This window comes from Rhinatrema bivittatum, chromosome 2 (assembly GCF_901001135.1).
Source record: "Rhinatrema bivittatum chromosome 2, aRhiBiv1.1, whole genome shotgun sequence".
Lineage (NCBI taxonomy): Eukaryota > Metazoa > Chordata > Amphibia > Gymnophiona > Rhinatrematidae > Rhinatrema > Rhinatrema bivittatum.
The window spans coordinates 585377173-585403124 of record NC_042616.1 but is presented as its reverse complement, the minus strand read 5'-3'; the positions used below and the strand labels follow the sequence as shown (position 1 = coordinate 585403124).

Sequence of the window (25952 nt, the reverse complement as noted above, 5' to 3'; positions counted from 1 at the left end):
GGCACATAAGTATCTACGCGCACATCTCAGGCTCTTTCCAGAAATATTCATGCCCCACCTAGTCCACATCCACATCCCGCCTCTTTTAGAAAACCTTCGAGATGTGTGCACTGCAAGATATACATGTATATCTCGGCGACTTTTAAAATCAGCTCGGCGTACGTGAGCCCATCTTTTTCACGCATCTCCTGATTGATGCGTGCGCCAGGCTTTTAAAATTCATCTCTCAAAGTGCACTTACACGTATAAAACCTATGTACAATTCAATGGCATATACTGTAGCAATTTTCAAAAGCCCACTTACACAAATAGGGGCAGATTTTCAAACACTTACGCGCGTAAGGGAGTTACACTCGCCGGACCTATTTTCAAAAGGCCTGGTGGCACGTGTAAAGCCCTGGGGCTTTTCTGAATGGGCGGGCCGGGGGCAGGGCGTGGCAGGCAATCCGGGCATGCCGGGAGGCGTGGCCTCTGGCAGGCATAACCGAAAACAAAGGTACGGAGGGGGTTTCGGGCTGGGGGGCAGGACAGGTAGGGGAAGGGAGGGAAGGTGGGTGGGGGGAGAGAATGGGGAAAGCCAGCTGTCTCCCCGAGGGCTCGGTGCGCGCAAGGTGCACTAGTGTGCACCCCCTTGCATGCGCCGACCCGATTTTATAAGATGCTCGCGGCTGCGTGCCGATGTTATAAAATCAGGCGTACATTTGTGCATGCTGGGTAGCACGCACAAATTTACGCCGCGCGCGTACGTTTTAAAATATGCCCCATAAAGTACATTTACACGAGTCAAACCCAGATTTAAGCATGTTAATTCTTTTGAAAATTATCCCCAAAGCGCATAAATTGGCTTTTGAAAATTGCTACAGTATATGCTATTACATTCATGTATCCTTTTGAAAAAGGTGAAGTTTATATCACTCTTTATTGAGCTAGCAGCTGTGTATTGGAATGATTCTGGAGTAATCTCCACTTTCCTAGTCAAATGACTATATATAGGGTAGGAAAGGCAAAGTAAAAAAAAAAATGCTGGTAGGATTTACTTAGTGAAAAAGAAAGACTGAACTCAAATTCAAAACTTGATAAGGTTCACTAATAAAACATCAGTTTCTTTTTCTATTTTGTGGGTTACAAATTTATTGCAAGATCTCATGTAGATTCACTCACCAGGTCTTTTATTATTTTAAATAAAAAGTGTGCATCGATGCTAATGCTTCTTAAAAAATTGTATTTCAGCAGTTCTGCTAATCATATGGTTCAAGAGTAACATAAATCAATAGCTAGGAATATGTACACAAATTCCTACAATATTTATGACTAAAACTTGATTTGAAACTGTCCCTAGTTTTTAGGCTTCATACAAAAATTAAAATCAAATTCATCAGCTCATAGGAGGTAATTTTCAAAAGGAGTTACATGCGTAAAAGTAGCATATGGCATAGCAATTTTCAAAGTCCATTTACGCACGTAAAACCTTTTGAAAATTCAGCTCTATGGAGTGAATTTTCAAAGGAGTTATGCATGTAAAAGTAGCAATTTTCAAAAAGCCAATGTACGTGCATAAAGTCCTTTTCAAAATTACCTCCCAAGGTTTTAATAAATCATTTTAAATAACAGCAAGTGGATAAAGTTCATACACCTTGGCACTCATGAAACAAAACTCTTAATCCCAACAAAATAATTTTCATTAATGTTTTAAAATGGCTAGTTAAAGCAGCAGCACCAAGAGATTTTCTTTTTAATAATTTACTTGGTAGTAAGGTCAAATAAAATTAAGTTTCTTTCTTTCTTATTTGAATCTCATTCCATATTATAAATATCTAAAATTTTAAAAAGATCCTCCTACTTAATTCCCCACCTCTGTTATGAGTCTATAGTAAACTAGAGTCTTGCAATTACCATCCTAGGACTGTACAGCCAAAGTATAAGTACAGCATACATGGCATTATTGTGACCTCATGGTAGTCTATAGCTAAAAACAGAGGACAAGGTCATAACAAAACATACACTCCATTTATTCCAAATACTATATATGTAAAAACATAAGAATTAAGGGGAACAGAGCAAAAACCAGTCAAATTCATATTTTAATGAGAGCAGGTAGTACCGCTACTTTAAGAACGGCTGTAGGACTCTTTGCAGTATATATCAACACTGCTGTCTGGACACGTGATTTGACAAACCATCATCAAATGTAACTTCTTAAGTTACATGGCAATGTCTGATGGATAAAGTTTGCTATTTGGGTTCTTAATTGCAAGCTATAGTTTCCAGCTGTTGCTCGGCTTCAGCTGCCATGGCTGCTGCCTGCAACTGTTCTGTTTCACTCTGGATGGCACTGCTGGGGACTTGCTTACGTTCACTGTGCATGTTATTCTCATGTCGCTTCAGGTCAGAGGCTTTAGCAAACGCCTTAGTACAAGATGTGCAGACAAATGGCTTTTCTCCCCTGTGCCTCCTTTCATGGTCTTTGAGGTGGGACTTGTGTTTGAAGGCCTTGTCACACATGTGGCAGGCAAATGGTCTTTCATTGCTGTGAACTCTTTCATGCTTTTTCAGATCAGGTGCGCGAATAAAAGACTTTCCACACACCTCACAGCTGTAGGGCTTGTAGCCTGTGTGGATTTTCAGATGCTCTTTTAGGTGTGCCTGCGTGGTGAAGGCTTTAGTGCACATTTCACAGACAAATGGTCTATCTGCTGTATGGAGTTTTTCATGCTTCCTCAATCGTCCTTCATCGGTAAATGTCTTACCGCATGCTTGACAGGCAAACTGTTCTCTGCTGTGACCATAAAGCAAATACTCAAACTTCATATCATTGGTTGCAGTGGTCCACCCGGGTGTCTGCTCATCTTTGACCTCACTTATGCTATCGTTAAACGTTAGAGCTTGAGGAGTCTGCGATCCCATGTCCTTTGGTTCAGTAGTTTCTATTGCTTCCACTTCCTGCCCGTAGCAGTTTACCTTGCGGACTTCTTCACTTCCAAGTTCTTTCAGAATAGCTTCTTGAACCCTTAGCGTTGCGGTCGGTGATTTCTCTTCTTCCTGACTAGGTGGGGTTCCCTCCACTGTATCATCTGATGGACTATCATCCTGATCACCAATTTCTTCCACTTCATCATCTTGGGTGTCATTGGGCTCACCATCTGGACGACTGATCTTCAGACTCGTTCCATAGGAATACTTACTCTTTGGCTGGGTACTGTTTTCTTCTGGGCTAGAGACATCACGTTTCTGGGAGCAGAGTTTATCCAGAAAACGGATTCCAAGAATCTGACCTGATGACATCATCAAGTTGACATCGTCTTTCTTCACTGCAATCTTTGCAGTGTACATGTAATTCAAAACTTCTTCAAATATATCAGAGCGAAGAAAATCAATTTCTATAACTGAAGAGCTATCCACTTCCAATTTCTTGAAAAGTTTTTTGAAGTAAGTACTACAAGCGGCAAGCACACACCGATGTGCTCTGAACTTTACATCTTCTACTACAATAGCTATATCGCAAAATTCTCCTGCGAGTCGCTGTTCATTTAGTGTTTTCAAAAACACAGTTTTGTGGTCATCATCATTGTATTTTAGTGTTTCAGACATACTGATGAAAAAATCCTAAGAAGGGAAAAAAATGGAATAAAAATAAAAAAGTTTTATTAATGATCATTTAATAAGATATTCAGTCAAAACACAGATCTATTTCAGAACCTCTGGCAAAAACGTAGCAATAAGAATTTTTAATGATAAAAAAAGTTAATAGCATTTTCAGCACAATCTCTTTAGAGTTTTTGTAGACTACTCAGCAGCAATACGTTGCATTGCATTTGGTGCACCATCTACTCAGGTATGCTAGAAAGTGTCTTCTGTTGGCTTCAGCTGGGGAACAAGGAGCAACATATCAGAAGAAACCTATTCCTTCAGCTCATAGATGCGGGGAGGGAAATGACCTTAGGTGACACAGAATGACTTGACCGTGTGCTCCCATTTTCATAGCTTGCATTAATCCAACATTCCGCACCAGGTTCAAGACACATACAAAGGCATAGGTACTTCCCTACTAAGGGATGGCTTGCATAGATGATGAAGGGATATAGGGAAAAGATGATGAAGGGATATAGGGAAAAGAGAGACAGATGTTTAGCATTAATTATTACTATGAATTAACAGAATACTTCAATTACAATATAGAAGAATTTTTTCAAAATGCATTTTCTTTATATCTATAAGTGATCTGTAAAAATGTTAGAAGTTTTGCAGAATTACAGAAACATTTTATAGCCATCAAAAGTTACATTTTCAAAGGCTCATTCGGGCTCTACAAGCGTAAAAACGGGTTACGCAGATAGAATGGCGTAATCCAACTGAATTTTCAGCTGCACACACTTTTAGCCATATTAGAAAGGGCATTTTGGGGCATGGAATTTGGTTAGGAAAGAAAATTACCTGCATACATTTGGGGGGTAATTTTATAATATCGCTCAAAAGTTAACCAGCAAATACACAAATAAGTTACACTAATTTTCAAAACAGACAAGTGCATAAATCCGCTTTGAAAATTATCCCACCAAATCTACCGGCAAATGTTACACCTGCTAAAATGTCCACATAAATTTCCTGTGGAAATCCAATTCCACTCCCGGGAACGCCTCTGCTCAATCCAGGTAAATTTACCCACGAACAAGACGAATATATCACCTGCATATCGGGCAGGCAATTTTATAAGAAGCCATTTTTGTGCATAAAATACTGTTCTACCCATGGAAAAGCCTTTGAAAATTAAGCAGTCATTCTCATAACCAGCCATGACTTAGGAATCTTGTACAGTATCACAGGAAACAATCTGCAAAGCTGAGGCATACATGTTTCAGTTTCCAGGCATTCAGTCCTTTCTATATCAGTTGCTATGTAAAGATAATTACAGGTAAATTTCTAATATAGTGCCTAGCTGACAAATTATATGGGTACATTTCATTCTGCACAAACCAAGCTGATCTTCACATACAAAGTACTGCACAGTTTGCGTATGAAGATCGATTTATTAGAGAGATAAAATGTACAAGTGTGTACCTTAAGTCATTGCCAGTGATGATATAAGCTAAGCATGTTGGCTGAGCTTATACTTTTTTTTTTAAAAAAGAGGTTTTGCCTGCTCTGAAACAATACATGTATTCTTTTGGGCTGACTCCTTTTCGTGCACATTATCAATGACAGTCAAGTATCATGAATGAGCCTGACCTAAAATGGAAGAAAGCATAATTTAAGGCAGAAGTTCTCAACCCCAGTCCTCAAGGACTACAACCAGGACTGGTTTTCAGGATGCCCACAATAAATATGTATCAAATGTATTTGCATACACTTGACCCACGAACCAGGTTTACTGGCATACTTTTAGTTACTCTGAAAACCAGACCTGTTTGCAGCACTTAAAAGCCAGAGTTTGAGAACCCCTATTTAAGAGGTGATCAAAACAGATTAGCAACGGAAGGGAAATGCCAGGAACAACCATGCAGAGGTCCAATGAGGAGGCTCTCACACAGTAAAACAAAAAGTGGGGTAACTCCTTTTTAAAACTTTTGCTTTGAGCATGAAATAAGGGATCCTTCTGAAAAGTATAAAAATGGTTCACCGCACATATGCTATCATATTTTGGTTAAGAATAAAAATATTAATTTGCTATTTTAATACTAGATAGGTTATTTTAAACACACTAAGTAATATGGTTATATTGTCTTTCAAACAAAAAACTAGGAATTCTGCTTCCTTGTGACTCAAGTAAGTAGTGCTGGAAAAATCCCCGGTGCCAGGTTGTCCAAAATTCGGACCTTGGCACTCAATGGAAGAGAGGCTGGCATGGCCTGGGCCAGAGACAGAGAGAGAGAGGAAGCAACTGCCACCAAGAAGAGCGCCTGGAGGGAGGGGATGCAGGAAGGAGAGAGCGTATGTTCAGGGGAGAGTAGAGGAATTAGAGGAAGGGTCCATAGATAGAAGAGAAGGGGGAGAAGAGGACATGGAGAAGAGGAAAAAAGAGCAAAGCAAAGCAAAAATAAAGGAAAAGGTCGAAAAAAGAAAAAAATACCATGGATCAAAAAATAAAGCACAAAATAGCCGAAAAAAGGGGGTGGAAAAAGCAAACTTCTCTTCCTCCTAAATTTCTTGGCTGGCGTCTAAGTTTATAGAGGTAGATATTCAAACGTCAAGATATTCAAAAGCCACGTTTTGGTATATCCAGCTAGATTTTCTCCTGCTAAAATCTAGCTGGATAAAAAACAAGGTGTTCCGGGGCCTAACTGGGAACAGCTACACATCCAGCCAACTTATAGGGTCATTCTTTATTGTGCGACGTGCCGGTAATCGCGGCGGTATTATCTAAATTAGGGGAAGGGGAGGAGTGTGGGCGGGGTTTGGGCGGAGTTATCTCCCGACAGCGCTGCGAGCGATAATGCTTTTCACATTATCGCCGGCAGCACTGTGGGAGCTGGCAACACTGGGGGGGGGCGATAGCGTGCGGTGTGGTCGCACCGCGGCGGGCAAAACCGCACTGCCGCGATGCGGCCGGCTGCCCACTATCACGCCCCGCCTCTTTTTTTTTTTCACAACACAACATTCTGCTTTAAATACAGCAGAATGATGAAGCGAGGGGTTACCCGGATTAAGTTGTGATATCCAAGCTTACCTGGCTGAGGGATTGAGCAGGTCTAAAGTTAGCCAGTTATTTTATCCGGCTAACTTTATCCGGCACAGCCGCACCACTGAATATCCTGGCTAATAAGTGAATACTGAAAGCCCTGCATGCACCAAAAACAGGAGATACGTGCACAAGTTGGGCCGGTGCCTAGCGGATTTTAAAAGTCGCCCATGTACGCGCGCAAATGAAAAGTTCCGAAAAAGGGGCGGGGCATGGACATGGTCTGGGAGGGGCATGAGCATCTTGGGGCCTGGCCAAGAAATGTGCATGTAAATAATTACACGTCCTTGCGTACGCCGGGGTCCCCCTGCCTCGTAAATGTATTTCTGCTAGGGATGGCATGGAAGTATTAAAGAAAAAAAAAATCTAGGCTAGTCAGCGCAGTTTTAAGGGTTGGGGCTAACAGGGGGGAAAGATGGCTATTAAATTAGGGGAATTTGGAAGACCTATCCCTTAACTGGATGAACTGGGAATGAACTGGGAAAAATGGTGAATGACGCTGACACGCGTTCCTTATAAAAATGTTCACACTTACATGGTAGAAGTGGCATTTGCACTCACATGCGCGCGTCCACTTAAAATTGTGCGCAAATGTATGCGCGTCCAGGCTGTTTTATAATGTGCGCATATAAACGCGATTATTATAAAATGGACGCGTCTCTGGGCGCAAGCCGGCAAACGTGCATGCATGCAAAGGCGCGCGGGCGCACATTTACAGCCTCATAGCCAAAAACGCTTCTATTTTATAACATGCCTGTGCATACGTGCGTACAATTTTAAATGGATTCGCGCATCTGCGCTCAAATGCCACTTCTACTGCGTAAGCGGGGAAATGTTATAAGGGATGCGCGCTGACGCCATTCGCCATTTTCCCAGTTCGTTCCCAGTTCACCCAGTTAAGGGATAGGCCTTTCAAAACCCCCCTCCCAATTTAATAGCCACCCTTTCTCCCTGTTAGCCCCGACCCTTAAAACCCCATTAAAACCCCACTAACTAGCCTAGATTATTTTGTTTTAATACTTACACGCCATCCATACCAGAAGTAAATTCACGCAGCAGGGGACCCCAGGCGCACACACGGATGTGCAAGTATTGACACGCACCTTTCTTGGCTGGACCCCGGCATGCCCATATTACACCCTGTCCCCTTTTTTGGAAAGTTTCATTTGTGCGCGTAGCGGGAGGGGGCTTTTGAAAGCCGCTCAACGTGTGCCAGCCCAACTTGTGCACGTACCTCCTGGTTTTGGGACACACGGGGATTTTAAAATCCTCTTATAAGTTAGCCATACATGGGCTTTCTCCCATTCTGTGTCTATGGGAAAAATGCTTAGTAAATGAGGCCCTTACCTAGATGACTTTGTCCAAATATGCACCCCATAGATATTTTTCCACCACTTCCATTAACCAATAACTGCCTTCCACTTTCAGTATACAGTCCACTCTGCATAGTATAGACTACATACCTCCCAAAGATTATTTCAGAACAGGAACTTAATCTAACATGATAAATGAACTAGAATTGTAAATGTGCAGAGCCAAAATGTCATTGGGGATTTTGTTAGATTTATTTTAGTCAATTAAAAGTATTCTTAATATTTGTGAAAAGTGCCAGACTTATGAGGTAGCAATGAAAAATTAAATTCCCCGGTCATCCACAGGACAAGACTGGCAATGAAGGCGGAAGCTTCCTCGCACCGCCGCACTCCACCATTTCCTCAGCGCTGCTGTGCAAGGATCATCTCTATGAGTAAGGACATCATCTGACATATACATACAATCATTCCGTTTTTCGCTGACAGCTATACGGCTAAGCTTCCAATCGGGGTGGCAATTTTAATGCCAGAATGCCCATCCACTGCAAAATGGCTTCTCCTCACTGTTTTTCTTTTTCTCACAGAAATCACTGACCAGCTTCAGGAAAACTCTGAATCATCAGCATAGTGATAAAGGCCACATATAACTTGGCAGGCCATCTAGACAACCAATCTCTGAAACTCATTTTTAAAACTAGATGTGGCATTTTTAAGGGACAAGGTGACACCTTGTGGTGAAAGCTTGCGATGACATGTCAGGAACCGCCATGTACACATCACACTGTTATCTTCGTGGGCCTCATTTTATCCAGCTTTAACCGAGTAGTAATAAGAAAGTATTGTAACTGAAATTATAAAACAGTTTTAAGGACCTACTTGTGCAGTTCCAGTAGCTTAGGACTTGTGTCATCTCAAAAGCTCATGTATCACAATATATTTTATCCTGGTCCCTTAGAACATACCACATCCTACTACCAACTGAATATAATACAGAAAACGTCTGAAAATATTAAAGGTCTTGTTAGTAATTGTTTTAGAAGCTTACTTTTAAGTTTCATGGAAATTAATTTTAAGTATATGAAAATATATTGGTAGCACACAGAAAATGATTGAATTAGCACAAATTTGAAACTTGTGAACAGTAGTGCTACTGTACCTGTGAGGAAAGAGGAATAGCCTAGTGGTTAGAGCAGTGGACTATAAAGCAGGAGACCAGGGTTTGAGTCCTGCTGTCACTCCTTGTGACCTTGGGCAAGTCACTTTACCCTCCATTGCCTCAGGTACAAAAACTTAGATTGTAAGCCCTCCGGGGATAGAGAAATACCTACAGTACCTGAATTGATTGAGATCGAATGTCGAATGTCAGTATATAAAAATAATAAATAAGATAAATAAATTATGAAGGTTTATGAAAGATGTGTGAATGACACAGTAAGACTAAAGTCTAAACAACTGACTCTAATACTCACAAGTTTCAAACGTGCTAATTCAATCAATTTTCTATATCTACAGATTTATTAAGGTCATGATTTTATAAAGGACTTCAAATCTGTGAAAATCAAACAGTTAATAGGCATCTGTGAGTGGGTATCCTTTATAATATTTACATGAACTAGCAAATCTCTACAGTTAACTGCAGAGATCTTTTTAGCTGTGGAAGAACAAGAGTCATCTCTGTCCAGTCATGTAAAAGCAGATGTCAAGTATGCTAAATCTTCTACCTACTACACTGAATTTTAATTCAACACACTAAATTAACAGAGGTAAAAAGACTGGTCCTTCCTAAAAAACTTAGTTCAGGGATGACCAACTCCGGTCCTCAGGAGCCACAAACAGACCAGGTTTTCTGGATATCCACAATGAATATGCATGAGAGAGATTTGCATGCAATGCCAAATAAATCTATTTCATGCATATTCATTGTGGATATCCTGAAAACCTGGCCTGTCTGTGACTGTCAAGGACAGGAGTTGGCCACCCCTGGCCTAGTTCAACTGCACAACTAACAAATGAAGCAGAAAACATCAAATAGCATACTGTACCATGAACGGAAGCAATGTTCTTAATGACTGATCACCAAACTGTTGATGAAGGCAGACTAACCTCTATGCGAGGAATTCGGAACCTAAAAGATAAAACAAGCTGTATAGTATTTTGCATCCTCAAAAATAAAGACCATCAATTAATGCCAACTACAGAAAAGAGATCAAGTAATGTTTGTGGTATTGCAATAGAAAGGGAAAGTGGGCCTTGGGGCTCTCTCAGTTTCCAAATCCAGTTTGAAAAGAAATCTTCTGTTTGTCTGCCTCCCTAATGTGGATCAGATTATAGGCTCCACATAAATTCAAATTTGTGAAAATCTGTGCAATGGCATTCAAACAACTTATTAATGAGGGGGAGGGAAGACCTGTTTTGGATAGTAATTGCATTCAATGTCCTATAATTTACATATGGGCATAAGAATCCATCTTTTGGGGGGAAAAATAAGATAGGAGTTCCTACTAGTGACATTGAGAGCCAAATTAATCCTTTGTCCAAGTTCTCTTTCAAGTATTGCTGTAAGGTTTTACATTCTGGTTCTGAAAGGGAGTATATTCTTTTGAGTGGGATTTCTGTTCCTGTCCGAAGTTTGATCAGCAGTCAGCTGCCATTTTACAGAATATTTTTCTGAACTCTTTATACTTTTTGGAAGTCATATGCATCCAGTCTATTGTTGGGCTGTGACATTCTAGACCAGGGAATGAAGAGCCAGGATTGGGTCAAAGCAGATTATTTATTGTTGGTTCTGTATAGAATTTATGAGTAGTACATCCCAATCAAGGTTTTCTGGACTAGAGGCTAGTGGAACCCATATATGCTATCTACTGAGATCATTTTAGCACTTCCTGCTATTGTGCAAATTTCATATCAATAAAATAGGCAGAAGCTCAGGAGTCAATCACCATTGTTGTCTTTAAATTTCAATTCTCCCATGTAAGAGAGACTGGAATCAGTAGGAATGGAGTGACTGGTCCTAATATATGAAGAGTGTCTTTGATCTAACATCCCAGCCAAAGGCCCACAACTGGAATTGAAATGACTCATTTCCCAGTAGATGGGGTTTCTAATTGTACAGTCTTTTGGGTTATTTTACTTGTTGATGCCCTGCTTACCCGCAATACATACTGGGTCAGACCAAGGGTCCATCAAGCCCAGCATCCTGTTTCCAACAGTGGCCAATCCAGGCCATAAGAACCTGGTAAGTACCCGAAAACTAAGTATATCCCTTGCTACTGTTGCTAGTAATAGCAGTGGCTTTTTTTCTGTCAACTTAATTAATAGCAGGTAATGGACTTCTCATCCAAGAACTTAACCAATCCTTTTTTAAACAAAGCTACACTAACTGCACTAACCACATCCTCTGGCAACAAATTCCAGAGTTTAATTGTTTTCTGTGGTTGAGAGATATTGACTTGCCCCTCAATGATCATGGTTGTTAGTGAGGGTGCATAAGGTTTTGCATGAGAAAGCTAACTCTCTAGATCCCCAAGGAAACTCGAGTTTCCTCTCATGGTTATGTTCTCCAAAGAGCCAGTCAGCATTAATGCAAAGAATGATTAATGAAAGTCTGTCGGGCAGCTAGAAGCACCAGTTCATCTTAATTCACCCAAAGTGGAATAGGATGTGGCCCTGGTTCATAAAACCTCATATTTTTTTCTGGTTCCCGTTGAATATGTCTAGGTTCTGGCCCTGAGGCCAAGTTCTCTGTGGGCCATGTTTGAGGTCCATATGGCATTTATCTGCTGTTGCAAGTGAAGTATATGGTCCTACATAGTTTGGACCATGGTGACTAATTATTTTTGCATCTCAGACTGTCAGGTCACTGCCTCCATCAGGGCAATTGCCAAAGTTTCAACTGGCATAACTGTCAGAATCTGGTTGGACCATGGGTAAAACTGATCAGAATGTGCAAGGGTATCTCCAGAGTCTGCAGCAAGCCCTTCAAAAGGAAAGTAGAAGATAGCATAAATCCAGGAAGCCAGGAATAAGCCAGGGCACAGAAGTTCTGGAGAAAGCAACCCATTGAGGATTGGTTTTCCAGAGTTGTCTTAAAATCCGACTACAGATTGGGGTGTTTCTACTGCTCCATCAATCGGGAACTTCTGCCTTCTTGGCTGCCATAGGGTAAGCATAAAGATTGCTTCAATCCTCAATCATCCTGTAGCTCTTGCAAACATTTCTGGTCTCTTTCCTCCAGAGACATTGGTTTGAAACACATTGCATTCTGACAACTAATTGTGGGATTTTTGACACTCTGCTCAAAAACAGACCCCTAAATCAGATGAATCCAAATGAATTATGAACCACTGCTGCTAAACATTTAGCCAGATTCTTTCCTGCTCACCAATGTTCTCTATAAACTCCATCTTCTGTAATTTGAATATCAGCTTTTCGCTGGATAATGTAGCAAATGCTTTAGCAAAAGCAAGATAAACCAAATTACTTATATTTTGTACATCAGGTTTGCTTCTAACATTAAAAAAAAAAAAGTCACCCTGTAACCATTTACTTTTCATGACACCGTCCCACATTTTTCCTAGGGGAAAAAAAACCAGGCTAACAGGCATGGCAGCAGTCAAAAAGGCAACTAATGTTTCAGAAATTATTCTAAAAGGAATGGAGAATAAAACAGACAATAGCATAATACCTCTATATTGATGCATGGTGCTACCGCACCTTGGGGCGGATTTTAAAAGGAGCGCGAATAGCCTACTTTTGTTTGCGCTCCAGGCGCAAACAAAAGTACGCTGGATTTTAGTAGATACGCGCGGAGCCGCGCGTATCTGCTAAAAACCTGGATCGGCGCGCGCAAGGCTATGGATTTTGTATAGCCGGCGCGCGCCGAGCCGCGCAGCCTACCCCCGTTCCCTCCAAGGCCGCTCCGAAATCGGAGCGGCCTCGGAGGGAACTTTCCTTTGCCCTCCCCTCACCTTCCCCTCCCTTCCCCTACCTAACCCACCCGCCCGGCCCTGTCTAAACCCCCCTCTTACCTTTGTCGGGGGATTTACGCCTCCCGGAGGGACGCGACCTGGGGGCGGGTCCGGAGGGCGCGGCCACGCCCCCGGGCCCGCCCCCGGAACGCTCCCGACACGCCCCGAAAACGCCGCACGGTTCGGGCCTGCCCCCCGAAACGCCCCCTCCGAAAACCCCGGGACTTACGCGAGTCCCGGGGCTCTGCGCGCGCCAGTAGGCCTATGTAAAATAGGCCTACCGGCGCGCAGGGCCCTGCTCGCGTAAATCCGCCCGGTTTTGGGCGGATTTACGCGAGCAGGGCTCTGAAAATCCGCCCCCTTGAGTATTGTGTGCAGTTCTGGTCACCCCATCTCAATAAAGATACAGCAGAACTAGAAAAGGTACAGAGAAGGGCATGGAACAGCTCTCCAGTGAGGAAAGGTTAAACAGGTTAGGACTCTTCAGCTTGCAAAAGACACGACTGAGAAGGGGATATTGATAGAGGATTATAAAATCATGAGTCACGTAGATCACGTAAATAGGAAATGGTTATTTACACTTTCAAATAGTACTAAGACTAGAGGACACTTCATGAAACTAATCGGAATAAGTATTTTTTTACTCAGTTCACAATCAAGCTGTGGAATTTTTTGCAAGAGCATGTGTTCAAAGCTTCTAGCATAGTGGATTTTAACTGAGGTTTGGACAAGCTCCCAAAAAACTCCATAAACAGTTATTAGCCAAGTAGATTTGGAAAAGCCAACATTTATCCCTGGGAGCGAGCCAGAAAGAATGGATCTACTCTTTGGGATCTGTCAGATTAGTCAAAGACAGGATGCTGAGCAGCTGGGCTTGATGGACTTTTGGCCTGCCTCAGCATGGCATTTCTTATGTCTACAGCCGATTGGTTTGAATTTAGGTCCCTTGTTAAATATGGGGGACTAGATGTACCTGACAAAACCACCCAAACTTAACTATTTCCTAAAACATTGTGTAATATTGTGTAGCCCGCTAGTTCATTGTTAGGGCAAAACTGGAATAGGGAACACACTCAGTCCCAAGGCTTAGTCCCAGTTCTCTTGCACCAGTCTCTTCAACCCCAAGGTGTGGCTTCTCTTGATGAGGGTGGGAGAGCGACAGGCTTAACCTCCCGGCCCAAGGTGTAATAGCGGGAAAAATTCTCTCTCTGCTCATACTCTCTCCCACAGGTGTACTCACTCTTCTGATTCCTTGCTTTAGGGCACCTCTGATACTTAAAAGAAGATGCTGGACACTCTGGTGAGGTATTCAACCATAATTTATTGCAACCAAAAACACTTAAAAGTACAATTTCCAACAAAAATTATCCAATTTACCTTCTCATCAAAATAAACAGTCCAAAGGTATTGCTTTCTCTTATTAGCTAAGTCAGTGTTACTTTGATGGCAGACACTAGGGAAAAACCCAACACACCCCTGAGTGATAAAATGTGGGCTCCTAGAGGGAACCGGGATCTCCTATTTAAGAACACAAAATTTGCCATACTGAGTCAGATCAAAGATCCATCAAGTCCAATATTCTGTTTCCAACAGTGGCCAATCCAGGTCATAAGTACCTAGCAGGATCCCAAGGGCTAGATAGATTCCAAGCAGCTTCTCCCAAGAATAATCGGTGGATATCTGCAACTCCACCTTAATAATGGTTTATGGACTTTTCATCCAGGAACTTGTCCAAACCTGTTTTAAACGCAGCTACACGAATAGTTTTCACCACATTTATTTATAAATGTATAGCCTGCTTATCTACAATACCAAGCAGGTTTCAATTTACATACACTATTAATAAAAGCAAAATAAAAAAAAATAATTGTTAAATACATCAGAAAAAGTCTTGACAAAAAAAAAAAATAAAACAAATAATAAATAACAACAACATAAAAAAAATAGGTGACTCAGAAAAAGAACCATGCATCCAACTCATGATAAAAACCATGACTCCTTAATCAAAAACTAATGTAAATAAATGTGCCTCATTCTCTGGCAACGAGTAAAAAAAATATTTTCTCGTATTAGTTTAAAATATATCACGTAGTAACTTCATTTTGTGTCCTTTAATCTTCAAACTTTTTTGAAAGAATAAACAACCGGTTAACATTTACTTGTTCCTCTATCATATCTTTGATGTCAAAAGCTTGAACTTCTAAGTGCAGTGTTTTCCAACCTTTCATACCAACCTCCATAGAGCAGATAATGCAGACATGGAGAGGAGTCATATGGACAAAAAGAGATCTAGGGACGCTCTGAAATCCCCACCAGTCTCTCTTCCAAATGTTAGAACAAAGGGAGACGCAAGTGCAAGAGAAGGGAGAAGCTGGTGTGGCGCAGGCAGCCAGCTCATTTAGGTACCTTGGCTGCCTCGTGTGTCTGCCAAAGCTGCTGATCCCAATATACTCAAGAGTAAGTCGTGTCCAGTGCTCACTGCACACACTCCCAGTGTAGGGATAAGAGCGTTTGGAAGGACTCAAAAGATAATGAGCGTGCTGCCTAAAGCAAATCCCAGCTATCCGTGCCCCCTGCATGCTGCCCATTAATTACCACCCTCCGGGGCTCAGGCTGTAGCTAGGATGAGGAGGCTTTTATGATTACACATGATGTCAGAAAGGTGTTCCTACTAGTCTAAGAGCCACCACTGGTGACTCTTGTTGCTGCAAGGTGATGACAGCAGAGCCCAGGTGCTCATCTGGATCTGAGTATCAGGCAGTGGTGACTTTTCTGTGGCACACCTGATCTGGCCTGAAAGCACACTGGTTGGGAAACAAACACTGTTCTGTGGTAGAAAGTCCCAAAAGTGTTAATAAAAAAAAAAAATCCCAAATCTTTCCTCCTTGTCAGAGGGCAGGAACTGGTGGCAAAAATTCCTCTCCTCCCCCCCAAAAAAAAAAAAAAAAAAAGAACAAAATGATCTACAAAAATACTTCTCTCCATCTCTTGCCAGGTCACTGCTGTCCCTCCTTGGCTGAATGGAAGAAATCACTGCACCTTATCCTTTCCCCAGGCAGGGATGACAATCCTTCTGGGACAGGATCAGGCTCCCAAAAAAGCAAAAATCTCTGAAAAAAAAAAAACCAAACAAGCAGCTCTCTAAAAACTCCTCTTCTCACTCTTCCGAGACAATCCCTTCCAGACCTGGAGAAACTGGCCAGGGTAGAGTCTCTTCTCCTGGATCATCCTAAGGGCCTCGAAATAGAAACCACTGCTACTAGCGCCCTCCTGCAAATTTCAACTCAAGAAAACCACACCTCTCCTCCTGCAGGCAAACCTCTGTAGAGATGCTCCAGGGATGGTCTGCAAACTACAACTTCCTAGCCTAGGGCTTTAGTTCAGGACAATTTAGTTTATGAGGGACCTAGAGGATCCTTACACTTGCTATCACTTCACTTTCATCTAGCCTGCCCCTCAGAAGCACCAGTTCTCCAAAACCACAAAACCTGGAAATGTTTAGCCTGCAACATTTTTCTAGTTGCAAAAAAAAAAGAGAGAGAGAGAGAATGAGACATCAACTCATTTCTGCAGATTTCTGCTTTGAGGATAACACCAACAATGTTGTCTTCTTCATCCATAAAGTCTCCTTTGTTATCATTTTGTCAGTAAAGCACCTTTTGGGATTGTTTTTTTCTTTGTAATAATACTTCTTTCATCATTAATTTTAGCATGTTTTATTACTCTCTTCCACTCACTGAGTTACAGTTTTGCAAGACTTTCTCTGTCCCTAACCCTTTCATTACGCAGCACAACCTTTTTCTGATATTTCCTTGGCTTTTATTTTTTTTATTAAGCCACATGCAATTGACCTTTGTGTTCCTGCATTTCCCTGGAATATACATATTTGGACAACAAGTTGGCATAAACTTTGCTGAGGTTTTCTTCAAAGGGACTTTTGTGGGTAAAACGGTGCTTTACACAAAGAAGTGGCCTTTTTGCAGTATTGCCTGCTGATATGCAGACCAACTTACATTTTTGTGTCATGTGAACATAAACATAGAAAATGTCAACAGAAAAAGATCCAGTTGGTCCATCCAGCCTGCCCAGCAAGGATGTTTTTTGGTTTTTTTTTTAGGGTAGAAATTGTCACTCCATGCAAGTTACCTCCATGACTTCTTCTAAGGGTAACTGCCACTCCCTGAAGGTTACCCCCATGTCTTCTGTTAAGAGTAGTAACTGCTACTCTGGTTTGCGCATAAGTATACCAGGACTCGGTAGAGGTGTTTCTTGGGAATGGAGTTAAGGACAGGGTTTGAATGTATGTACATATTTAGTAAAATTTGACTGCCTGCGTGGAAAATTTCAGGAAAATGTGTGCATCAAACAGCAGGGATAGCTTGTGCGGGGTAGATTTGGTGAGATAATTTTCTGTGTGAATGCATGCATACAAGTTTACTTTGAAATCTGATGTCAACTATATGTATATTTGTAGCAAACATTATGTGGGGTGTTTGAAAAGTATACTCTAATAGCCCGGTTACCACTCCTGCCTTTTTTTCTGTTTGCGTTTTGACCTTACCATCTTCAACTTGAAAATGAAATCTGGCAGAATCTACAAATTTGAACCCCAAAATGAAAAAGGAACTTATGTTTGATAACTATAAACAATAAAATATACCATTACTGGGAATACCTTTCTTATCTATTATCCTGGGCGCTGAAAGCCAAACACTGCCAACTAGCTCACAACTCCTAATTAGTGGGAGGGGGAGGGGGGACGCGGAGAGAGAGCAGAATACTGCACTAGTCTATGCTCACTAGGGGGCGATAGTCCCTCCGATGATTCTGCTTGTCGGGGACGCGCGAACGTTGTTGTGCCTGAGATGGCGCATACACGTCAGACGCTATATATGTGCTTGTGAACGGTCTGGACTTGGTGCCCACTGCCAAGCGTTGCACGCAGCCAGCATGACTGATGTGTCCGTTTCGTACGATTTGTAAAAAGCTGTTAAAGGCAAATGTTTTCGTATTAACAAATGCCTTCCCTAAGTACCAGGGAGGGGAAAAAAAAAAAGCAAAGAATAAAAAAATAGATATTGGTACGGAGAAAAAGAAATTCAAACAAAGTGGGTCATAGCCTGAGATAAATGGATCAGCTAGAAGATGTCTAGGGAGCCCACTTTTGTTTTAAGGGTACTGGGTGTTTTCGTTTTGCAAATGACAGTGTCGCGCTTGATACGTTGGAAAAGGAGAAAAGGGAGGAGAGAGAGAGCGGCTCTGCGCCTAGGAGTGCTCGCGCGCCATCATTGTCCCCAGGAGCCTCGCGAGCGCACTCCTCGCGCTCTTTCCATTGTCCCCGGGAGCCTCGCGCGCAGCCGGCAGAGCAGGCACCAGCTCGGCTGCAGCGTTCACAGCCATAAACACGATCAGTCGTCCGTCACTCTCCTGCTTCTCGTCAGTCAGAAGAAAAAAAAAGTAATTGTTTTGTGCGTGTGGGTTTTTGTTGCTTTTTTTTAACAGTCACTCTCATTCACCTCGTCTCTCCACATATAAAAACAGCAGCCCTGGCTCGTGGTAGAAGCATCTTGGACATGAATGAAAAATCGTGTGCTGTTAATTCACCCTATCCGCAGCGGCATATACAGATAATCGGTGCAGGTAGCCCGAGCTGCTGCGAGCTCCCTTGCTTGCGGCAGCACGAGAGCGCGCGGAGCGACCGCCATCCCCCCTCACAGATCAGTGCACACCCCCAGCAAGTCTCATCACGGCTAGTATTGGGATTTCTTACCTCCAGTAACAATACAGTAAATAAATTTCGACCAGGATTTCCTGCAAGTGAACACGATCAAAACAAAGAAGATACATAAATAAATATGTATTTTATGTCGGCGGGGTGCGCGCCGCTGTGCACTTCTTTCTTGTAACCTCTTGCACGAGCGTTAGTAATTGTGCATGCGCTGTGGGGAAAGGGCGCGCTGCGCAAGCACGGAACTAACCGAGCAAGAGGAGGAGGGAGTGAGAAAGTAAGCCAGACGTTGTGGAAGAAGTTTGAAAGGGCACATACGCAGACACTATATGTGCTCGGGTTACAATATAGGTAATTAGTCTGTATTTTGAGGAGGAAAGGATGTAAAGTGCGTTCACACTTCTCAGTTGAAGTTGCGAAGGCTATGCGGATGCACATCGACTAGAAATGCAGCAACCCCACCTCTTCCCCCACCCTTGGCTTCCTCGCTGGGAGCATGCGCGTTCCTGCACCGCGTGACGTTTTGAAGAAACGGCCCGCGAACGGGAGATACTGGTGCGCAGCTCCGTATGCGCGTGCGCGGGAGGGAGGTGTCTATCTTGGCCTTAGATTTACCCCACAGAACTGGAGTGTGGCGTTCCACCGGGTACCGCTTCCTGAGATGTTTTGACTTTTGTAACGTTGATGTGCGCTTTTGTTTGTTAGTATTGGAAATACATTTCTGATCACTTCAGGAGATGCGCGTTTTTGTACTTTGCCTCCAGGGTTTTTCTTTCTGCAAGAAGACTCTCCGCTGCCAGTTTAGGATTGTTCTTCCGTAAGGCTTGCAAGTTTATTAACGAACCGACCATTGACAGTGGTCACTGGGGCTGTCTGCCTGAAATTGTAGATGCTGTACCCGCGAATGAGCGTTTGGTAAAGTCGTAACTGTTCGTGCACGTCCCCATTGGAGGAAAAGTTTTTGTTTTGTCTTTGGATCTTTTGGAGCACAATACGAAAAGAATTGTTGAAAGTCATACTTTATTTTTCACTTGGTTGCTACATCGCTGTGCCCTTCGCGAACTGTAGTGAGGCTAGCATCCAAATTCTCTGTGTGTGCGCGCGCGAGTGTGGCTGTGTTGGGGGAGCGGGGATGTTAGTGGAAAGAATTTGCATTTCTGGAACGCCATCGTTAAATTTCGCAGCGTTGGCACTTTTACATCGGGGGATCTTTTGAGGCAAAGCAGCCAAGGCAATCCCAGCTGGCGACGCTGGCTCCGCTACCAATGGGACAGGGCGCGGGCGCGAACCTGCTGTGAGAGGCGAAACGCGGGCCCGCGGAAGGAGATGCGCTCGCGCTCACTGACGAGCACGGCGCCCTTCGCACCCTTCTTGGCGCCTTCACTGTAGAACCTGTCAAGGCTCCGGCGGAGCAAGCGGGAGCGAGACGTACTAGCAATTCTAGGTTAAAGTTAAAAGTGGCGGCTGCTTAAAATACCTGCTTTTTTTTTTGTTTGGTGATGTGCAGGTTGATTGATTTAACCCAGTGGACAAAATGAACCCTGTCGCTAACTAAGCGGGCACGTTTTTAATCCGTTTCAGTAGACATATAGTCGAGAATGGGTCGAGATGTATTTGAAATTATGGTGAATTTTGTTTACTTCATCAGTAGTCAAAGGATGGCTCTAAAAGAAATAACAATTTTTAGGTATAGATTATTGCTACAGTCCTAACTTGTAGAATGATCAACTAATAAAAACATTGTCAGAAAATAATTACTATGATTATTAATGTATTACAATTTTTTTTTGTGGCACATTGTTGACCCTTTATACACACAGAATTCTAAAAGTAGAAAACTACGACCTCATGTCTATAAATCCATGCTGGCTCTTCCCTCCATTATCTCATGTTTATCCATATGTTTTGTAATCAGGTTCACTAGGCTGTAGTGGTTACCTTTAGAGCCTTTTTTGAAAATTGTTATATTGGCTGCACTTATGATAATATGGCAGATAAAGACCAAAATAGTCCATCAATCTGTTCTACCCAGCAAGTTTTTTAGGGTAGTTACCTCCAAGCCTTCTCTTACTTCAGTCCTTGGGTAAAGAGATTGCTTGGACTGATAACCTATAGTTTCCTAATTTGCAATTTCGTATTTACATCCCTTTAGAACCCTAGGGTGAATACCATCAGATACTGATTTACTATTTTATCAATACGCTCTAGCAAGATTCACTGCCTTAGCATTCAGGCAGGCCAATCCCCACCAGTAGGTTATGCACTTCTACCAGCCAATGGAGACAGAGTAAAAGCTGATGTCATGGATATACAGCCCTGCCCTGACATGAGCCTGCCAGTATTTTCTGTCTCCAGCAGATGGTGGACATGCATTTTCCTACTGGGGATTGCTTGTAGTATAAATAAATAAATAAAAATAAAGACACTTTCTGCAGAAAATGACGACTGGACTGCACCACTTGCCTCCTGAGGTGATGCCATGATGTCCCTCCCTCAGTTGAGTGCCTGGAGTGCAGTAGCCTTTTGTCAGGTGTGGACTTAAACAAAAGAGACAAATCGTGGTTGCAGGCCGACAGAGACTCAGTGGTGAAGGCTTTCGCCCCCCTCCCTTTGCAGCCGGAGACCCATTCCTGCCTTCAGCCAAGGAGGGCTGACATTGGGTTAAAAAAAAAAAAAAAGATAAAACTGAAGAAGATTTGGTAGTGAGGCTTTCCTTCCCTCTTTGTCTTACCAGGTCTTTCTTCTCGGCGTTGATGTTTGGCATCTTCCCGTTCACATCTCTGGGGATGTGTGGAGGCAGCGAAGGCTCAGTAGGGTGAGCAGCCTTTTGGCCAGGCTGTGCTATTCAAGTTTAATGTCTTGACAGTATGGTAGGCCACAGTGATTTCTTCGTATGTTTTTTTGTGGTGTGGGCCTGTGACTCCTGTTTGTGCATGAACTTATGCGGCTTGGAAGTGTGCATGTTTGGTCACGTCACTGAGCGCGTATTGTGCACACATGGTTAAATGAGTATTGTGCGTGTAGCTAGCTGCATGCAGCTTTTTGTCTGCACAGCTTTTGTGTATGTACCTGGCCATGTAGCTGTCCAGGTAACTGAACGCATGTCTCTGTGCGCATCTTCTGCGCATAGCTGAGTGCCTTCTTGAGCGCATATCGGACTGCAGTGAGTGGCAGCATAACACCAGCATCGGAGAAGTCCTTGCTTGGCCATTGTGCTCCTTGCCTTATAAAGTAGATATATCCAGAGTTTTTTGTTTTTTATACAAGCCTGTATCACCGCTTCCTGGATGCTTGAGGAACTTTGCTTCTATTACTGTTGCTGATGCTGAGGGGAGTGGGTTTGGAGGGAACCCTTCTTAGTTGATCCGTGGGCAGAGACATCTTCAGGAGAGGCTAAATGCAGGGATGTCAGGTTTCGGCCTATGGGCCTGGTATGGACCCATCCTTTTCCTGGGTGGAATTTTATTCAGTGACTTCTGCCTTTTCTGCAGGGACGGCCTTCTGAGATGGTAATACCTCCTAGGTCAGGATCGCATGCTCTGGGTCCCCACTTCTCTGCCACCGCATGTAAACGCTGTGGTGCAGTGCTTCCTGACAGTCTTTGCATGTCAGATTTAGAATCACATGGCCCTCTTCCAACTGTGAAGCTGCTTGAAGTGGCTGGCAGCGATTCTATAGGTGCGTAGACGAAGGACCACTTATTGGTCACCCTACATAAGTTGATTGGCCTTGAATGAAATGCTCCAGTCCCATCTTTAAAGAGGAGCGGGCCTTGGTGGGTTTATATCCTTTGGATTTGCAGGCAGGACAGCAGTTGCGATTCTTGAAGATCGATGCGCTGGTGTGTTCTGTAAACAAAAAAAGGAGGAACTGCTTCTAGAATATTCAAAGACAAAATTAGTCTTCCATCAAAAATGTGAATTTTGTTTAGACTTTTACATTTTCGGGCGGATTTTAAAAGCCCTGCTCGCGTAAATCCGGGCGGATTTACGCGAGCAGGGCCTTGTGCGCCGGCGCGCCTATTTTCCATAGGCTGCTGGCGCGCGCAGAACCCCGGGACGCGCGTAGGTCCCGGGGTTTTTGGAAGGGGGCGTGTCGGGGGCGGGGCCGAACGACGCAGTGTTTTGGGGGCGGGATGCGGCGTTTCGGGGGCGGGCCCGGGGGCGTGGTTTCGGGCCAGGGCGTTCCGGGGGCATGGCCACGCCCTCCGGAACCACCCCCGGGTCGGGTCTCGGCGCGCGTGGATTTACGTCCTTCTCCGGGAGGCGTAAATCCATGGATAAAGGTAGGGGGGGGGGTTTAGATAGGGCCGGGGGGGTGGGTTAGGTAGAGGAAGGGAGGGGAAGGTGAGGGGAGGGCGAAAGAGAGTTCCCTCCGAGGCCGCTCCGATTTCGGAGCGGCCTCAGAGGGAACGGAGGCAGGCTGCTCGGCGCGCGCCGGCTGCCTAAAATCGGCAGCCTTGCGCGCGCCGATCCAGGATTTTAGAGGATACGCGCGGCTATGCGCGTATCTTATAAAATCCAGCGTACTTTTGTTTGCGCCTGCTGCGCAGTTTTTAAAAATCTACCCCTTTTTGTGTATGCCGCATCAGAAAGCCAGTCAACGCATCCTTTGCACTGAAGAATCGTCCGGTCTACTAATCATTTGCGGCTTATGCAGCTTGACGATAGATTTTTATCAATGTCCTGACTCAAGATGATTAAATATTATAAACCCAAAGATGGTAAACACTCTAAACCCGACAGCGGCTGGTGTTTCGCTATGGGGTATAGCTTCCTCAGTGGTAGGTAAAGATATTTCTCATATTTCAAAAATATCTCTTATATTCGGACGCTGAGTCTCACAAAAGTTTACTGAAAGCGGGACAGAGCTTTTTTTTCGGTGTTCTGTTACAAAACATACTACCATTCAGGCAGAAGGAGGGGCAGCTCTAACAGTGGCTCAGGTTAGGAGGATTGCAGCTATCCTTTAACAAGCCTTGAGGCCGTGGCATTGACCTTGCAGATATCTTGTGGCAGATTGCCTCTTGTGGTTCCCTGGTGGCTAGAGCTGATCGGCATCTCTCTCAGGAGCCTGAGGGGTCTGGGCCGGATAGTAGAGCTGTAATGGAACAGCCTTCAGAACTTGCAGGCTGTGACCTTGTCTTCGCTGAGTTGCTTCAGTGAGATTGACTTGGCAGCTGCTGTAGCTACAAAATTGGTAGGAGGACATCATTTCTTAGTTCAGTCTCACAAGATTAAGAGTTCTCTTTTATTTCACAGTGATGTGGGGAAGTTGGGAAACTCGGGTCCCTCATTTGCCAGAGGATAAGAAATCAGCTTCATGTTCCTTTTGGGCACGTGGCCGCTCTAGATTACATGTGATTTTGTCCTCGGCTATGACAATGTGCACTATAATAAAAGCTAGCACTAGAAGAAAAAGCATAGTGAGTCTGACAAATAAAGCATTTGAAAAACAGTGTTCATTAAGATAGGCCAGATATGTTTGGAATAACTCCTTATGCCTCCCCCCTTCTGAAGCCCAACCTCAAAAGTCAGCTTGCAGTTGTAGGATTTTATATAAATCACAGAGAAACTGGAACCCCCCCTATCATATTTCTCCCATTACACAAGTAACAAGTTAGACAGATCACCCAAAACAAATTCATGCTGTTCTCAATCATTGTACTTGAAGCATTCACAACATTATCATTTTGAAATTTCACGGATCTTGTTCCTTCTTTCTGAAAAAAAGGAAGAATGGAATAGTTCATTCTTAATGTACCTAATATATATATAAGAAATATTAAACAATGTAGCGTTCAGTATGAAAATGCACACTGCCCAGAGAACACAGTCTACATATAAGCTGTATGAGAAGAGTTCTTCACTGAAATTAAAAACTGTGTACAGGTAGCCTGGAGTGTCACATAAATATATAACCTATGGTAAGATAACATATGGCAATTTCCATAGCAAGCTGCAAGACTATCAAGGATCTCTAAGCTAAAAGGAGCTGATTTTATCATTCCAAAGAGAAAATATTTTTTTTTCCCGTTTTCCCCCATCTGAAACCTTCATTAGGGTAATGTCTGTGCAATAATGCCTCACTTTTATATACCTTAGCCATTAATATCTTAGTGTTCATACAATCTTCCTACAAACATTTCAATATGAAAACTCATTTGAATGATCTCTGCCCAATGGCATTTATTATACATTAATAGGTCTTACTTTCATTTTGGAGTATCGGGTCTATTTATTTATTATTTATTTTGAATTTTTGTATACCGGCGTTCATGTACCAAGTACATATCACGTCGGTTTACATTAAAACGGAAGTTGCATAAGAGTATTACATGGAACAAGGGATAAAATGGAACTTGGGTTCAAGAAAATAATATCTGGGTTAAATACAAATTGCTAAAATAACATTCAAGAATAGCTTCATAATGATAATAACATCAGATAACAATAAATTAACAGATAATAGCAAACAAGCAAATAATAAATATTTATAAAAGAGCTCAGGGCGTACATTGAGCTGTCGTCAACTCTGGAAAGGAGCAGTAAAAAGACCAGACTGAGTGTGGGAGTGCTCTGGTCAGGGGCAGTAAAGGAAATTGGTTATGAGGGATAACAGGTGTCTAAGGCGGGTGAGGGAGAGCGGGTATACAAAAGAGGAGAGATGTTTATTTGGAGTGGTCAGGATATTTCAGGATCTAGCTTTTTTCTTCATAGATATTAACATCTCCAAGGATGGAGTAGAAGAACCATGTGCAGGCAGGCATATAACATGATCAATTAAGTGTACAAAATTTTATTGAGGTCAATGGGTCTTTTTCAGCTGTGAACTACTATGGCTATAACCCAGGTGATATGTGTTGGGGGATAACCCCCTCTTTCTTTTAGGTGTTGAAGTGTGCAGCAGTTTAAAAAAGTCTGTAGTTACTTTCCAGAAATATCTACATATCCTGAAGAAGGGATAGCATGCCCCTTGAAAGAAAAGAATTATGGAATATCTTGAATCAGGTGAATTATAGCAATGCTTCTCAACCATTGTGCCATCAGGTGTGCCATGGAAAAGTTACCACTGCCTGATGCTCAAGTCCCAATTAGCGCTCAAGTTTTGCTTTCAGCACTTAACAGCAACAAGAGAAACCAGCAGCAGCTCACAAATGTATGAGAGCTCCTTTCTGAACGCATGTGCAGTCTCATATTCCTTTCTTAGCTACAGCATGATCTTCAGAGGGTGGGAATTAATAGGCAGCATCCAGGACATAATCAGCC

General features: G+C 42.9%; 1 protein-coding gene across 1 annotated transcript; it reads right to left on the bottom strand.

Annotated features, from left to right (window-relative positions):
- Positions 1–2068: 2068 nt before the first annotated feature.
- Positions 2069–18887, bottom strand: ZBTB14 (zinc finger and BTB domain containing 14). The gene is made up of 3 exons (XM_029591058.1): positions 18727–18887; positions 10029–10111; positions 2069–3603 (listed from the first exon to the last, which is right to left on the bottom strand). The coding sequence occupies exons 2-3, from the start codon at positions 10029–10031 to the stop codon at positions 2245–2247; spliced, it is 1362 nt and encodes a 453-aa protein (XP_029446918.1). The 5' UTR covers positions 10032–10111; positions 18727–18887; the 3' UTR covers positions 2069–2244.
- Between the last annotated feature and the right edge of the window lie 7065 nt (positions 18888–25952).